Here is a 17,938-nt window from a genome sequence, read left to right on the forward strand (position 1 = left end):
ACTGACTGCAGGTCCAACGTGAGACTGACCACCACTCAGCCTGATGTTGTCACGGTGCCCCTCAATTCTGGGGAACTGCTGGATGGCACAGCCTATCCTCCTGCTTTGGGCTCTCCTCTTGAAGTACCTTGACGCTCTCTCAAATGCAAGTCGTCGATTAGCAAACTCAACATAAACATAAGGGATGCCAGGGCCCACCCACACAAGGCAAAGGTCTGAGTATTAGCCCAGCTCCCCAGCAGCTGAGAGTCAAGTGTGGGCCATCGGTGGGGTAGTCTCCCCAACACCAAGCCTGGTCAGTAGTATGCCTCAAACAGGGCAGCAACCTTCTGGAGGATGGTATTGTGGTTGGTGTACAGCGGCATGCGCCTATCCACCACCTGCCAGCGGAAGTCCACCTCGTAGTCTTTTTTCTGTAGGTGCTGGAAAGATAAAGCAGGCCTGAGCCACTGCTCACCTGACACACTTCCCCGCCTCCTCCTGTCACTGTCGCCACCCACTGTTAAAACTCTGATCTGGGGTTGGCACGCTGTGTTTTTTTAGAACACGGAATGAGAACGTCTACTTTAGGTGCCAGTCACCTAACCCTTGCAAAGCTCCTGAGCATCCTTGAAGAGAGAGACAAGCCTGTGCATGCCTTTCCCTAAGCATGCTAACCTATATCCAGCCTATTCTGGATCAGAACATGGAAGATTGGTCCAGGTGGATAGGACATCAAGTTCCTTAAAGGTGTGTGTAGACCAGGTGTGAGGAGAACTTGCCAGCCCTCCCAGACATGACCTATGAAGACTTCCTTGGTCTTGGGGTCACAAGGCTGCACGGGACCCTAACTGTGGCCACCCTATGCTTCCTTCTCTGTCCCCGGTCCCCTAGTGATAGGTGCCCAGTACTTTCTGGGGAAAACTCTGACCCCTGCAGCCTCCACTCTCATCCTGGACAAATTAAATCCCTCCTTGGTAGCTTTAAGGCACCTCAAGAGGAAGCTAGAACTCTTTATGTCACTGCCCCTCAAAATGTTATTCTCAGCCCCGTACATCTTCCAGCCTCTTCAGTTCCACGTCGTTCTGATCCTGGAAGTGAACGCTGACAGCCACCGTCTCAACCCAGGCATTGTCCGTGTTTCTCGGATCATCCATGTATCCCTTGTACACCTGGAAGATGGAGCAGAAATGAAGCAGTCTGCAAGGACAGGACCAAACCTGCCCAGCTCACTACCATAGGTCACAGGCCCAGAGGAAGGCCTCTATGTCCCCTCTGCTGTGTCCCACCTCCAGAAGGTGACCCCACACCCAGGCCTGTGCCCTGCAGCCTGCCTTCAGGTGCTCCCTCTCACTGACCCATGGCGAGACCAGCACGTCACAGGACTCTGACTCCTGACCCCTTGGGTGCCCAAGGCCCTCGGAGATCCAACTCTATCCTCAGAGTAGCTGCATAGCAACTCTTTGAGGGGCTCAAAAGAAATGGCAATGTCCCCAAGGCATGCACAGATTAAATTTTATAAAATGCTGAATGTGCTTCTCCTCTCCTTTTCTGCTGACAGCATGCCGAAAGCTCTGGCTTCACCCCTGTCTTTCCAGAGGTCCCTTCCCTCCTCTTTCTTTTTTACTTTAATTCTTTTGCACATTCCACCTTTCACTAGCTATGGTTCTGTCTTATTGCCTTAATAAACTTTTCTCACTTGTTTCCTAAAAAACAAACAAACAAAAAACACCTGCTGAATTTGTAGATAAAAAATGTCAAGTAAAGTCATACTTTAGCCTAATATTCTAATAAGTTGATATCTTAAGAAGTGTCCATTCTGTGTTAAGGAGTGGCATTGCCAACACTAAGGTGTGCAGTTCTGATCCACCCTCTCCATGGGAGAAAGATGGGCAATCTCCTCTTATGTGATTTACAGCCCCAGGAAGGTCGGCTATGAATTGGTTGTGACGCAATGGTACTTAATACAACAAATGTCCACTAGAGGACAGTTCAAATGACTCATGTGCAACCACATTACAAAACACCATAAAGTCATTGAAAAGAACGGAATACACTCAGAAACACTAGCCACTGGGTGAGTGGCTGAGTAAAAAGCAAATTGTGGGAGCACATGTACGGTGGAGTCTATTTTTGTTAAGAGTGTGTGCACATGTCTGCAGGTGGAGAGAGCCCGCACTGAGCTCATAAAGGTGAGGCCAACTGGTGAAGTGGTCTGAGTCACTTCACTACGTGAAGGTGGGGACAGGGGTTGCTCAGTCATGCACTGGAAGAGCGGGTCTGAAGGGGGTCTTCCCTTTACAGTTTGTACATCTGTATTTCTAGATTTGTGATGGGGAAGCATCTATTACTTAAGTAATAAGAAAAACACTCAGCAACATGAAAAAGCTTTTGCAAGAGTACAGGCACGTCTACGGCCATACCACCCTGAACGCACCCGATCTCATCTGATCTCGGAAGCTAAGCAGGGTCGGGCCTGGTTAGTACTTGGATGGGAGACCGCCTGGGAATACCGGGTGGAAAAAAAAAAAGAGTACAGGCACATAGGGTGCACCTAGCCTTCCCCAGGGCCTGGGCCGTGCAGTCTTTTCCAGGCTTGGTGCCCTCTGTGGTCTCCCTGGGAAGAAAGCAGGTTGTAGATCCCACTGGAGTCCTGCAGTGCAGGATCTGGGGCCAGGATACAGGGCAAGAGAAGATGTTGGAGGAAGGGTCTGAACATGGGCTTTCCCCATCCAGACCCTCTCCACATTCCTGCATTCACATCCCAAGGGACTCATTCACACTCATCCTGAAGCCTCAGGTACCCAGCCCACAGCAGCCCCAAGCCCAGCCTGCTTCAGGGATGGAAAGGGAGGCCCAGCTGCAGGGCCCTGCACCCTGGTCCAGGATCTCCTCCTGCCTTGCCTTTGTGGCTGCAGGATGTGGACTTGGACAGGAGTGAGAGCAGAGAAGAGTGATGCTCACCTCTTTCCCCTGTTTCAGCAGGTTTTCGATGGATGACCAGGCCTCCTGCTCCAGGATCTGCTTCAGCTTCTGGGGCAGCATCTGCCCGGGTTCCCGGGAGCCCTAAGCAACAGAGTGGAGGCAAGTCGGCTGTGCTCAGCCCCGCCCAGCCAGTGTCCATCCTGGCTCTCATCCACCCCAGTCACACCCACTACCACTGCACACCACAGGCACCCACCCACCTCCAAGAGCCCAAAGTCTCAGACACAGTGAAATTGTCCATAACCCACTTGTCCAGTTCAGCACTCAAAAACCCTCCCATGGCTTGAGTGAGGGTGCACTGGGCCTTGAGTGCCAGCGGGGACAGCAAAGCACACAGAGTCATACTCTCAGGTTCCCAGAAAAGTGACTCGGGCCCCGCCCCACCACTCCCTCCTCCATCTAACAGGCTGGCTGCTTCAGATTTCCTCCTCAGCCCCTTGCTCTTCCCCTGCCCACAGAGAGCCCATGCCCTTCAGCTCTTTGGTGACTGAAGGCTCAGGACGCCCCTCCTTGCTGGGAGGGGAGTCATGTCTGCTCAAGACAGAGGACCAGACAGGTGACAGCAACTGGGTTCACCCTGACACTCCTCTAGTCCATGCCACCCCTCAAAAGTACCCCAGCCCTCCTATGTGGGTGACAGCCATGGCTCCCCTGGGACTGTAGCAGGGCCCAACCTCCCAGAACAGGTGTGGAGGACATGCCAGCCCTCTGGCTGCATCACAGACTCAGACTGCTCGGCCACCTGGTCCTCAGACCACCCCTGACTTTTTGGTAAAGATCGGTCTCGTGAGCTGTAGAGGCTGACCTGAGAGCACAGAATCAGCAGTTCAGAGTCACTTTGCACAGGAACAATCCAGAACCTCCTGTGGCCTGACTCAGTTGTTCCCACGAGGTCTCTGAAACAGTACTCCAGCCTCCTGTGACCTTACCTGCCCCCATATGTAGGAATGCTCTCCAGGGCTCTGCCTGCGTCCCAACAGTAGGGGAAGAGAAGGTGTATGTCCTGTGCCCAGGACCACCAGAGCATCCTGCCTCTGCTTTTGACCTTAGGATTCGGCCAGGAAATCTCTCCACTGAACATGATATGTAATGGGTGCTTGAAAAGCCAAATCTCTGATGCCAAGTCAATTCTGACTCACAATGGCCTTAAAGAACAGTAGAATATCCCTGTAGTATTTCCAGCGCTGTAATCTTTCCAGAGCAGAGCGACACATCTTTCTCCTGTGGGTTCAGACCTCTGGCCTTTGATTTAGCAGCTGCGCACTTAACTGCCTCATCACCAGGGATCCTTTCCTGGGTGCTTAGTGAGGGTTTGAACTCTGGCAGTGTGTTAGGGGTTGGACTGCTAACTAAAAGATGAGCAGTTTGAATCCACCAACCTTGGAAACCCAGTGGAAGGTCACTATGGCTGGAACTGACTCAGTAGCCATGGGTGGAGAGCAAGTGATGATTCACTGGGGCAGATGTAAAAAGAACTCTGGACTTGTGGTTTCCCGAGTGTGAAGTGAGAAGCTGGAAGGGATAGGTCAGCTCTTCCAGCACTGGCTGTGATTTAGAATTCAGGATGAGGTCATGCACGTCTCAGTGTCCCCACAATGTGCACACTGTCCTGTGGGGGCTCTTCAGCAGAGGGGAGAGGGCCTGAATGCTCTGGTTGGGCATGACAGAGCAGCTGGCTGGCGGGGACTCACCCCTGGGAGTGCCCAGTGCTCAGCCTGCAAGTGCTTCACCACCAGCACCTCGAGCACCTTCCTGATGCTCTTCTTGTGGATGGTCCCATCCTGGTTCCGCCACCACCTGCAAGCGAGAAAGAGAAAGACTCACCCCTTCCTGCATGGCATCTCTGATGGCACCTCCACCCCGATCCTGTGCCAGCCCACTCCTCACCTGCACCTGCACCCTGCCTTCGTGTGTGTGTGTGTGTGTGTGTGTGTGTGTGTGTGTTATCCGTTACTAGCTCAACCCTTCTTTTCAGAACCCCATCTCTGGGAAAGGGCTCTGATAACACCACATAGGCAATGTCCCCCCTCACTCCTCTAAACTGCTGGTGGGACTAGAAAAAGTTGTGGGGTTTTTTGGAGGATTTGTTTTGTTTTGTTCTAGTGAATGAAAGATCATGCACTGTGGGTACTGCGATTAATTATACAGGACAAAGTACGCATGATTGACTTTTTTTTAAAAAGCTAGGGAGAGGTTTACACACTGGTAGAATCAATCTTGGAGAGTTAATGGGAATGAAAAAGGAGTAAGAAGGGAGTGAGAACAAGCTGAGTGAAGGGAAAGGCAATGTACAATGAGGGAATGAGCAGACATTGTCATTAATTGCATTAATCAATTGTTATTAATGATCTAAAACAAAATATATTAATATATAAAATATATTAATGATTGCATGAAATCCTATTGAAAAAATGAAAAGTCTTAGAGAAGTATGTACCTGCTGACCTACTATCCAACTTGTACCTCTCTGTGAAATGGCTAGTGTGAGCCCCCACCACAGTACAGCCCGGGCCGGCAAAAGGCCTCAGCGCTGCTGTGTGGGTGGAGACAAAATCTGTACCCCGTGGAGAGATGCAAGGGAATTGAGTGTGTGTGTGTGTGTGTGTGTGTGTGTGTGTGTGTGTGCATGCGCACACATGTGCGTGTGCACACAGGTGGATGTACAGATACGTATCTGTGCATGGATGTGTATGCATTGCGGATGTGTGTGTGTGTAGATGGGTGGAAATGTATAAATGCTTGTGTGCTTATGTGAACGTGTGTGCATATCTGTTATTGTTGCTCTTGTTATGTGCAACTCATAGGACCCTCTGTGTACAAAATCTCTGAAGCCTGCCCTGGCTTGAGCTAGTCTCACTGACTCCGACACACTTACCCCCAGTACCCCTCTCCTGTGTTATCCCTCTGCCTTTAGGTGTGTACATATAGCTGGATGTATATATACGTGGGTATGGATGAGTACATGTATGCGGGCGGTGTCTATATATGAATATTGATATACAGATGTCGATGATATAGCTATATAGATTGTTGTGTGCTACCAAGTCAAAACCGACTCACAGCTGACCCTCCAGTGGACTTTCAGAGGCTATAAATTGCACGGAGAGAAACTGCCTAGTTAGTGGATTTGAATCACTTGTATTTGGATTGGCAGCTCAACTCTTCACCTACAAGGTCACCAGAGGTGTGTGTGTACACATATACAGGCTTGTATATATGTGGATATGAATGTGTGTGGAGGTGTGTGTGTGTGTGCCTCTTGGAAGAATAAATTCTGAAATATTAACACTGCTGGACAGTGGGATGACATACATTTTAATTTTTTTTCCAATTTTCTGTTGCTTTTTCTTTGGTCTTGAGTCCTGATCATGGCTTCCTATCACCTTTAATAAGGGTCAGGAGAGTGACCTGGGCTTTCTCCTAGGCAGCCGGGGCCCTGGATACCCCCACCTATGTCTGAATTCACCCACTGACTTACCCCACAAATACGTGCCTGAGAGATGAACACAACACACAAATTGCCCTCTCAGTACCCACTAGAGAGCCCAGGAGGAGGTCTGGGTGATGTCTGGTGCCACTTGTCTGGAACTCACCGAGTAAAGACGGGGTGCAGGGCATGGTTGGGTCCAAAGTATCTGAGGCTCCCACGCCCACGTAGTCCTGTTCGGCCCATGGGGTTCCTAGGTAGAAAAGGGTTCTCTCAGTCAGCCCCCACTGAGAGGGGGAGAACAGGCAGTGAAGAGGACAGGACAGAGGGGATAATGGGTTCCAGGGGGGCTACAGTTGGGGAAGATCAGAGTGTTGTGCTCCATAAATGCAGTAAAATGAGAACAGATGTGTGTTCCTCGAGTGCAGAGCGGGCTGCCCGAGGGGTGCAATCAGTCAGCCATTTCCTAGCAAAAAAGTCATTGTAGTTCACAAATTAGACGATTCACGCTGGCGGGGAAAGCAGAGAGGAGGTGCTGCCCTAGACCCAGGAGAGAGGATGGGCCTCCAGGTTCTGGTAGGTGGTGGGCTGCAGAGAACTTCTCAATTTCAACCATCAATGTGATGCAGACGACACTCTGACATACACACAGTAGACAGGAAAGCGACAACAATAAAATGGCTTAAATGTTTAGGAACACGTTTACACCATCTGGAAGCTTAAAAGAATAGAATGAAATTTAGAAACTGAAATATGAAAGCCCTATATGTCACAGTCGGAGGAATTCAACCAATAAAGCCTTAGAAAGAAATTTTTATACTTTTATATATTATAATTCTAAATTCATACTTTTAATCGAAAACCAGAAAGATGGGAAAGAAACTAGCTGGAACATTCAAATCAATAGGAAACAACAAAGAGCATGAAAAGAGGATGGTAATAATTAAGCAAGATTTGATGAGACAGGAACAAAATGAAAACAACTGACAAAATAAAAATTTAATTATTTGAAAAATATCATAAAATTAACCTCTTGATGGTACAAACATTCTGGAAGGCAGTTTGGCGCTTCCACAAAAAGCTGAACATGGAAATTCCATATAACCCAGCTATTCTTCCATTGCTTGGAATATACCCTGTGAAAATGAGAACTGAGACTCAGCGGAGATTTGTACAGCAGTGATCACAGCAGCATTATTCACCATCGCAAGAACTTGGAAACAATCCAGATTTCAAACCACAAATGAATGGATTGAGAAATTATGGTACATTCACACAATGGAATACTATGCAGAAGCAATGATTTTGTAAATTAATTAGCCAACTTGGGAAGGACTGGAGAGCATTATGCTGAGTGAACTAACTCAGTCCCACAAGGACAAATACTGTATAAAATCATTATTGTAGAACGAGTATGAGGATCCAAAGGGGGGGGTGGAAAGCAGAGGGATGAAGATGTGCAGGTGGAGAAGGGATTAATCTTGGAGTTGTACAATACGATGGGGGGAAGGACAGAAATTGGAAGAATCTGTTTTCAAAATCAGTGTATTTGAATTTTGTAAATAAACTATTATTTTGAAAAGTTAACCTCTAAGGAGAGTAAACAAGGAAAATAGGAGATAAATCTTAGGCCTCAAAAGAAGAAAGCTACTGGATATTTACATAAGAGACTTTTATATTTTTAAAGCATGAGCAACTATATAATACAATCAGAAAATCTAGATCAAATGGATTATTTTCTAGAAAAAAAACGACAATCACCACAAAGGGCCTAAGAAAAAAACAGAAAACTTGATTTCACAATGTCATATGAAGTAGTTAAAAATTAAGACCAAATGTTTTCTACGTATTATCAAGCTTTCAAAGAACATAAGATCTTTATCTCACTCAAGTTATTCCAAGGAAGAGAACATACTCAACTTGTTCTGTGAGGCTGGTATTAAACCCAAATAAATACATTACAAGGAAACACGTTGGACAATGACCAAGGAAGATAGAAGGAGAATTGATGCCTTTGAGCTGTGGTGCTGGAGAAGAGTATTGAGAATACCATGGACTGCTAGGAAAACAAACAGATTTGTCCTGGAAAGGGTTAAACCAGGTGGCTCCTTGGAGGCAAGGATTCTGAGGCTCCGTCTAACATACTTTAGACATATTGTGAGGAGAGACCAGTCCTTAGAGAGGGACATCATGCTTGGGAGGGTGGAGGGACAGCGCAGGAGAGGAAGGCCCTCTATGAGGTGGACTGATTCAGTGACTGGGATAATTGGGATGGGAGTGTCGGAGACAGTGCGATTGGCACAGGACAGAGCGGAGTTTAGGGTCGCTATGAGTCGCAGGCGACTCGACGGCACATAACAACAACAACAACAACAAGGAAACACAAATTATAAGCAAATTTGGCTCTTGCGCATAGATATATAATTCCCAAAAAAAGCAGTAAACTACCTTCAACAACATAATCCATACAACAGAATGATTTAGCCCAGGAATGCAAAAATGATTCAAGATTAGAGAATCTAAAATGGAACTTACACAATGTTATGGATTAAATTATGTGACCCACCAAAAGATGTTGTTGTTAGGTGTCATTAAATTGAGCACAACATATAACAACCCTATTAACACATCTGAACCCTGTCCTGTCCTGGGCCATCCTCACAATCTCTGACACACTCAAGCTCATTGCTGCAGACACTGTGTCAATTCACCTGCTTGAGGGTCTTCCTTTTCTTCGCTGTCCCTTCACCTTTCTAAGAAGGATCTCCCTTTCTACGGAATAGTCTCTCCTAGCAACATGTCTAAAGTACATGAGATGAAATTTTATCATCTTTGCCTCCCAGGAGCACTCTTGAATACGTTAAAATAATCTTGAGATTATATCATACAATTATCTCAACTGGTAGCAGAGAAAGCATTTGCCGATGTTTTATCAGTAGGCAAGATAAAAACTCACAGCAAACTGAGAACAGTAAAGAATATTCTTACCCTGATAAAAGGCACATATTTAAAAATTTAGCAAATATCATACTTAATGGAGAAACTTTGAAAGCATTCCCAGTAAGTCAGAAGTAAAACCATTTCAGTTCTTTTTCCAATTACAAAATGGGCAAAATACATGGAGAGACTTTTTATAGAGAAAGACATTCAGATGGCAAATAGACACAATGGAGAAATGCTCAAAATCACTGGCAATAAGAGAGATGCAAATCAAAACCACAGTGAGGTACCATCTTTCCCCAAGTGGCAAAGTTTAGAAGAGCAGCACATAATAAATGTTGGAAAGAAATGTGGAGAGGTGGAGACTCTCATACACTGTTGGTAGGATTGTAAAATGGTACAAACAAACACTCTGGAAGGCTGTTTGACATTTCCTCAAAAAGCTGAACATAGAAACTCGATCAGACTCACTAATAGGAATATGTTGTTGTTGTTGTTATTGCTGTGTGCTGTAGAGTCAGAACCGACCCATAGCTGACCCCCTGGCAGGTTTTCAGAGACAGTTAATCTTATGAGAGGAGATTTCCCGTCTTTCTTCCGTGGAGCAGCTGGTGGCCTTGAACTGCATGCCTTCAGGATTGCAGTGTAGCTTCTTGCCACTAGGCCATTCAGAGCTCCCTAATAGGAATGTACCCCAAGGAAATTAGAACTGAGACACAAAAGGAGATCTGTACACCAATGTTCATAGCTGCACTATTCACCATTGCAAGAACATGGCAACAGCCCAAATGTCCAATCACAACTGAATAGATTGAGAAATTGTGGTACATTCACACAAATATTCACACTATACAGCATTTAGGAGCAAAGATATTGAAAAATACTACATAACTTGGGAGAGATTGGAAAGCATTAAGCTGAGTGAACTTAGTCTCATAAGGACAAATACTGCATAAGACTATTATTGTAAAAATAGATGGATAACTAGTAAAACATGTATGGGGATCCAAGTGGTGAAGGGGTAGGAATAGAGGTTTGAGGATGAGTAGGGGCAAAATCACAGGGTTGCTTAACTTGGTGGGTGGAGGGAGGTGGTAGAGGAAATGGAAAAGACCTGGCAGGGACTTGAAAAGACAGGGTAATTGTGGGCATAGTCCAATAGTGACTAATTTTATAAAACATAATGAGTGGGAATAATTGTATGAAACACAATGTAAATGAAGAATGGTGTGAAACACAATGTATATGAACATTGCAAGCAAAGCAACATAAAATAAAAATATCTTTAAAAAATAAATCACAAAAACCTACAAATATTATCAATATTCAATGTTTCATAACAAGGCAAGAAAAAGGAATAAGACCTAATGATTGCAAATGGAAAGACAAAATTGTCATCTTCAGATTATATGATCATTGAAAAATTAAAAAAATGTGCAAACATGGGAATTATTAGTAAAGTTTCTGGATAAAAGTGGTCCATTTCGTACATTCTTTAAAAAATTGAAAATAGAGTAGAAAAAAATAATTAATATTCAATAATATTGAATTAATAATATTGAATCAATAATATTCAATTAATATTGAAATTATCTAGGAATAAATATTTTTTAAGAAGAAAAGGATCTTTGGGAAGAAAATGATAAAACTTTAAAAAAGGATAAAGACAAGACCCAAATAAAAGATATTAAGCATGTAGATAGAAAATACATTACTTTGAAAATGTCCATTCTTCCCAAATTTTTCCTAAGATTCAACAAAATGCCAGTCTAGATCTCAAAAGGACTTGTCACAGAAAGAGACAACTTGATTTTTCAAATCAGAAATACTAATGGTCAAGACTAGGAAAAATAAGGTTGATGGCATGTCTAAAGAAGAATCAAGATTCAAGGCAAAACCATGACAAAGTGTGTGGTCCTGTAGAGAGAGGAGCGGAACTGAATGGAGCACTGAGACAGACATGAATGCACTGAGGGCTGCAGGGTGCCGCAGGGGAGGAGCCAGGCCTCAGGGGGCAGGGGCTCCAGTATTAGAATCACTTCTTTCTTATTTGGAGACATGAATTAAAAGTATACCCTTCTTCACATCTTACACAGGCAACTTTCAGATACAGTTAAGGACCCACATTTAAAAAAACAAAAAATAACACACACATTAAAAAAAACAAACACAAAAAACAACAAAACTCCAGTTTGATTACAAAAAAATAGAAAGATGTGTCTGTGATTTTACAGTAAGAAGATACATCTAAGAAGATAATAAAATTCATAAACTATATAAAAATGGTGGCCATATAAAACCTTCCTGTACGTTATTAAAATCCAACTGGTCCTTCTTCCTATCCTGCATCTCTCACACCGGCCGTTCCCCCTGAAGTCGGTCAGAGCACAATGTCACCCCCTCGTCACTCCTACCCGGCCTCCTGCACTGGGAATCTACAGGTGTCTCTTCCTAAACTCTTTCTACATAATTCTTTAGACTTCAATCTTGATTAACCTTTTGGGATTTCTTCCTAAATGCCACTTTGTCCTAGCTACTTCACCCATGGCATCTTCTCCAGAGCTAAAATCTGGGACTCAAGCCATCCCGGGACAGGTTTTTATTTTCACTCCCACATCCCTATCATCTCCTTACACACGAGGGCTTCCTGATGCAGAGTATCTCCCAGAACACCCACTCACTGCTCTCAGCTCCGTCCTGCTCCAGGCCGACACACACCACACCAATAATCCTCCTCTGACCTCGGATGGCCCTTCCACCAGACCTGGTGCCAAGTTCTTCAGTTTTCTGCATGTTCCTCCTTACAGGGAAATGTCCCTTGTGCCGCTGAACCCTCGAATCTGGCATATATGTAGGGGTTCAACAAATGTCCATTGGGTTTGAATTCTACAAGCCACTAATCCCTTCATGCTTGATTCGCCATCCCTGTAAAATGGGGTGCAATGTCAGTCTGAATGAGTAAGATGACAATGAGGATATGAGTGTCACTTGAAAGTAGCATTAACTGTCTCTCCTCCGGGACTACCCTTCACCTGCTGTCATTCTCTTAGAAAATGTGCTGGTGCCATTTCCTAGAAAATAGAGTCGGCGGACACAATCATTCCCATATTACCGCTGCTGGATTAAAAATCCCAGAAGGTTAATCAAGACTGAAGGACAAAGCATGGCCCAAGGTCCAGCTGGAACATCCACTGCCCTCCAATCACCCCTCCCTTTGCTGGAGAGAATGGAAAGAGGGCCCATGGAAAGGATGCTGAACAAATGCTTCAAGTGGTCATTAGAAACTGGACCCCAAGAGTGAAACCCGAAGACAAGGCCTACTGAGGACTGGACTCAGGGGACCCAGTGATCGCAGGGCAGCTGCACTCACAGAGGGAAGTTGTCACGGACTTGATAGAGACCATGGAAACTCCTTCGGTCCACCAGCCCATCCTCAGCGTTGTATTTGATCTTGGACAGCAGCTCCAGGCAGCTGGAAATGAGAGAAGACAGACACTGACCAGCAGATCCTAAGCACTGGTATTGTGAGCACAGGTGGGGGCGGCCCAGTGGAGGAACCACAGGCTGACCCTGAGCCTCCTGGGCCCTGCCCTCAGTGTGGGGCCTCAGGACCACAGGTGGCGTGTGGAAAGGCCTGCTGTTTATTCATTCACCACCCCCTTAGCGAGTCCACATCCCAGCCCAGGGAAGGACCGGCAGCCCAACCTAGGAGTGCAGCTGACCACTTCAAGCAGAGCAGGATTGCCAGTGAGGCTTCCAAGTGAGGACCTTTCACTCTTCCCGTCCCATGCCATCCCAAGACAGGGCTGGGGAACGGGGGCAGGGTGAGAGCCAACTGTTCCTCATCCCACCTCATTACAAAGCAAGGGAGGATGACCCACTCTCACCTTCCCACGGGGTCCACGACGGCCGTGTCCTTCCTCTCAGCCGTGTAGAAAGGTGGGTTATAGATCGCAAACTCTGTCTGCAGTAAAACAGGGTAGTTCCTTCTCAGCTTTTCAGCCGCCACCCAAAACTCAGGCTGGATTTCCAGGATGGGCCAGAGGGCAACTCCTCCCCTCAAAGGGGTCACCTGAGGCCAGTTCCTCAAGTGCGCACACACACACTCACTCACTCACTCTGAGCAAGGGCAGGGTGGGGACAGCAGCAGCATTACAAGCCACATACAGTGCACGGGGTGCTGTCAGCCAGGGCTGTTCTCTAAGCTGAGCTGCACAGGTAAGAACGGGGCCAGTTCAGTAGAGAGGATACTGAGGAGAAGGGCATTGAGGTACAAGAGCAAAGTTATCACTGGAAAAGCCAGAAAGACCCTTGGATGGGGAGGCAGTATCCATCCCTGCCTTGGCTCGCCTGACACATGGGAGGGGGGATCAGAGTATTCACTAGATGGTGGGATCTAGGTTAGGCAGGGTAAGGCAGCTAGACATAGGGCAGGTCCTAGGGCGGCTCTGGGCTGCAGGGGGAAAGGGGAGGATGGGTCTGCTTGTGTGTGGTCCCTGGGCTTAAACCACCGCCCTCCGTGTGTGGTCTCAGTTTCCTCATCCATCACACAAGGACTGCCATCATCCCCTCACATCAGTGTCGTGACAGGGACATAGAAGACAAAGCCATAGCCAGGACACACTCATTAAACCTTCATATCATTTAGGGGGAGACACCCTGAGCCCCACCCCCCAGGAGAGCACTCACCTCCCAGGGCACCTTCTCGTCGGGCACGGCAAAGCGTGTGTCCGGGCAGCTAGGGTACCGGAGGTGGCGGGCACTCACATGGTACAGGCTGTCCCCATCCTCCACCTTCTGCCCGTCACCCAGCCCTTCATCCTGCTCCTCGGTGGCCTTCTGGGGTGCTGGGGACAATGCCACAAAGTCTAAGCAAGGCCCTGCTTACAGAGCAGGCGCACTTCCTGTGGTCGCCCCCACAGGCTCTAACTGCAAGCAGTGCTAATGCAGGCCCCCAAATCTCTTAGTGGTCTTCCTGCTGCAGCTCTCAATTTGCCTGCAGTCCCTCAGCTGCGGGGTCAGAGACAGATTTCTCCTAGCCTCTTGCATAGTGGCCACAAATAAAGGTTCCCATCATTAGAGTTTGCAGGTGGCAAATGGGCCAGTGACACCAAGAGGTCGCTTATGTCAAGGACATTGATTCCTGATGCTCCATGACTCTGTTGGTCCCGGCCCTCTCCAGAGATGCCCCTTCTTGGCAGTGTGTTGACTGAGCAGGACAGGGGTAGGAGGCCATCCTGAGCCTAGGTGTTAGGCTGGCATCTGGAGGTTCGGCTCAAGACCCTAAGGGGCAAGTCTAGGGCATCCCTGCCAGGCTCAGGAAACAGGTGCCAGGATGGACAAGCAGCCTTGCATCACCTCTCCCTCAACAGACTCCAGACTGCAAAGCACTGTGGCCCAGGCCACCCCTCCACTCCCGCCACCTCACCTGGAGCTGGGACATCTGCCTCTGAGCCAAAGCCACCATCCCGTAAAGCCCTCACGATCCAGTGCAGGGCTTTAGACGTCTGGCCCATCTAGAAAGTACCCACCAAAGATTTAGTGAATGCCAGCGACAATGCCAGCCCATCCCCATTCAAACTCCTGCTCCACCTGCTGAGGCCGGTGGTCCCTAACTCCTCAACAAACCTCAAATCACCACTGAGCATCACCCTGTCTCCCCAACGAGGCTCGCTGGTAACCGACACGCCATGTGGGGCCCTGCACGCTCACAAGATGCAGACTACCGCCAGGACTAGGCACACTGAGGGTGCATTAGCATATGGGCTGTGCTCTCTGGCCCCGGCAAGACTCCTCAAACTTGTAGAACTCCTACTGCTGTGCCAACCCTGCTCCCTGTACTGAAACAATGTGAATTTATGTTTGTCGTCATTGAGGGTGACACTGACATCTTCACCTGGGCATGCAGAGGTCAGCTCTGGATAGATGCAGGTAGGAAGTTTTGGTTCACAGCAGCCTGAGGCACCTGGGCACTCCCTGGCCAGGCTGTAAGGAGACTACCTGCCCCAGTCCTAGGGGTTGGGTGCTGGCTTGTGGGTCTACTGGCAGGTGAGCCAGCAATGGGCACTGATGGAGGGAGAGGATGTCCCAGAAGTAAAAGCAGGGCCAAATGGGACAATAGTTGGGGATGGACTCCTGCCCTCACCCCCATGGTAACAAGAGAAAAGCCAAGAGCATAGGCAATGGTCTGTCCCACCCAGGACTCCACTGGCATCAATGTCCAACTAGAGCCTCAGATGGGTCAATCCTCAGCCATCAGGCCCTTCACTCAGTGTCCACATCTTTCCTCACTCACAGAGCACCTTCGGGTTGAGCATACAATTGCCCCAAAGGTCAGGGGACCCTACCTCCCAGTCAGAGCTGCCCCCACCCACCAGGACAGCACCCCTTTTTCTTGGCCCAATTGGTGATTGTCTTCAGCATCTCCTTTTAACCAGCTCCCTTCACACTCAAGTTCCACGCCTGTGACTGAGCATGTGCACCAATCAGGTGAGGAGTGTCAGTAAGCCCACACTCTCTGTACTGGAATTCTCAGCCCAATAGTCCACTCGGAAGTACTTCATCCCCACGGCACTCCCTACCGCTTTCCCTGCGGAAGCTCAGAGAGGGCACTACTGAAGTGTTGACGTTCTCCCTGTCCAAGTGAGTCAAGGGGCAGCCTTACACTCCTGCAGCAGCACTAACTCAGACCCTCAGTCTCCTCAGTGGACAGCAGGAAGGGATGGGACTCAGCGAGTGGCCTGTCCCCTCACCCGGTAAATCTGTTGCATCAAGTCTTCTATGATTCATAGTGCCCCACATGTGTCAGAGCAGAACCATGCTCCACTAGTCTTTCAATGATTGATTTTTTTTTTTTAAGGTAGATTACCATGTCTTTCTTCCAAGGTGCCTCTGTGTGGAGTTGAATTGCTAAACTTTCAGTTAAAAGTCAAGCACATTAAACATTTGCACCATCTGAAGACTACTTCAGACCCAGCTAGGAGCATCTATTTTTAATGTGCTGGAGCTCAATTTAGGAGACTGTGGGTAGAAATCTGGAGAACAAAAATGGTACCTCTTCCCAGGGGGGAAATTATGTTGAAGTCAAGCCCTCTTTTCTCTGCTGTGTGCCCAGGGCATTCATTCTTGATACCACCACACAACCCTGCCCATAAGCAGAGAGCCCACACCTCGAACCCACCTGCTCTTCCAAGGAAGCTAGTCTTTGCTCCATGGATCCTGACCTCTTCATCCGGTCCACGTCCAGCAGCTCCATCATGGTGTCCATCCTGGAGGATATCACAGTCGAGGTCATCAAAGGCAGGCTGAGTGTCCCTTACACTTTGATGAAACACACCACCAGTCTGCAGATGGTCTGGTCCATTCTAGAGACCCGGCTCTGGACCAACTCTGGTCCAGTCATCATCTTCATATCAAAATTATTTATAATGAATGCTTCAGGACAGGGGTAGGAGGCCAGCTATAGAGTACATGGCCTATCAACCCAAATAGAGAACTCTAAAAATTCGTTATCCAGGATTCTACAGGCCTTTTCATGGATAATTGCAGCCAATTCTCACTAGTCAAGGGAATTTTGGTGGCCTAGTCTACATAGAGTTGTGCTGCTAATTCGAAAGCTACATCTCCTTGGAGGTTTGAATTCACCAGCAGCTCAAAGACAGAAAGATAGGAAATCTCCTCCCATGTGTTTATAGCCTTAAAAACCCTTGGAAGAACAGCTATGAGTAAGTTCCAATTCAACTGCAATGAGTTGGGGTTTTTGTTCTTGTTAGATGGTGACTCTATGAACAGCAGAACTGAACCTAATCCTATCTTGTGCCATCTTCACACTTCCTAACACACTGGAGCCCATTTCAGCAGTCACCATGTCAATCCACCTGGTTGAGTTCTTCCTCTCCTTTGCCGACCCTCCACCCTTCCCAGAATCATGTTCCTCTCCAAAGAAAAGCATCTCCTAGTAACATGTCCAATATATGTGAGGCAAAGCCTCATCATCCTTGCCTCCAAAGAGTACTCCTGCTGCACACCAAGACATATTTATTTATTCTCCTGGCCATCCACAGGATGTTCAATGCTCTTCTCCAACATCACAACTCAAAGATGTCAAGTCTTTTTCTGTCATTCTTATTCACTGTGCAGCTCTCAGTTGCATAGCAAGTGATCAGAAAGACTATGGCCTGAGTCAGATGCACCTTAGTCCTCAAGTTGACATCCTTACTCTTCAATAATTTGGAGAAGTCTCTAACTGCAGACTTTCCCAATGCCATATGTTTCCTGATTTCCTGATTGCTCATACAAGTTGGGGTTTATTTTTAGTTTTCTAATTATTCACAGTTGTTGTTGTTATGTACTATTGAGTTGGAATCAACCCACACAGCTCACTCAATGGTGGGTTTTCAGAGGCAGTAAATCACATGGGAGGATATTGCCCATCCTCCTACTGAGCAGCTGATGGATTCAAACCACTTACCTTTGTGTTGGTAGTGCAATTTGTTACCATGAAGCCACCAAAGCGCGATTCATGGTAGTTATGTTCTAGAACAACCATTTGTCTATCAGTTTATCATAATGTAGTGGCTTATTTGTGACCATGATTTTGCCACTCAT

General features: G+C 47.3%; 1 protein-coding gene across 1 annotated transcript in view; it reads right to left on the reverse strand.

Annotated features, from left to right (window-relative positions):
- Positions 1 to 296: 296 nt before the first annotated feature.
- TRPM2 (transient receptor potential cation channel, subfamily M, member 2) overlaps positions 297 to 17,938 on the reverse strand; it is a 117,382-nt gene continuing 99,740 nt past the window's right edge. Inside the window, exons 24-33 of the mRNA XM_006898424.1 lie at positions 16,512 to 16,599; positions 14,760 to 14,847; positions 14,021 to 14,178; positions 13,219 to 13,295; positions 12,702 to 12,803; positions 6,558 to 6,644; positions 4,656 to 4,761; positions 2,944 to 3,045; positions 1,035 to 1,151; positions 297 to 422 (exon numbers count right to left, since the gene is read on the reverse strand). Of these exons, the coding sequence (XP_006898486.1) occupies positions 297 to 422; positions 1,035 to 1,151; positions 2,944 to 3,045; positions 4,656 to 4,761; positions 6,558 to 6,644; positions 12,702 to 12,803; positions 13,219 to 13,295; positions 14,021 to 14,178; positions 14,760 to 14,847; positions 16,512 to 16,599 (1,051 nt within the window). The remainder of the gene's footprint in view (positions 423 to 1,034; positions 1,152 to 2,943; positions 3,046 to 4,655; positions 4,762 to 6,557; positions 6,645 to 12,701; positions 12,804 to 13,218; positions 13,296 to 14,020; positions 14,179 to 14,759; positions 14,848 to 16,511; positions 16,600 to 17,938) is intronic.

The sequence above is a fragment of the Elephantulus edwardii genome, unplaced genomic scaffold, assembly GCF_000299155.1.
Source record: "Elephantulus edwardii isolate Elephantulus edwardi_28Jun2011 unplaced genomic scaffold, EleEdw1.0 scaffold00228, whole genome shotgun sequence".
In the NCBI taxonomy this organism is placed as follows: Eukaryota; Metazoa; Chordata; class Mammalia; order Macroscelidea; family Macroscelididae; genus Elephantulus; species Elephantulus edwardii.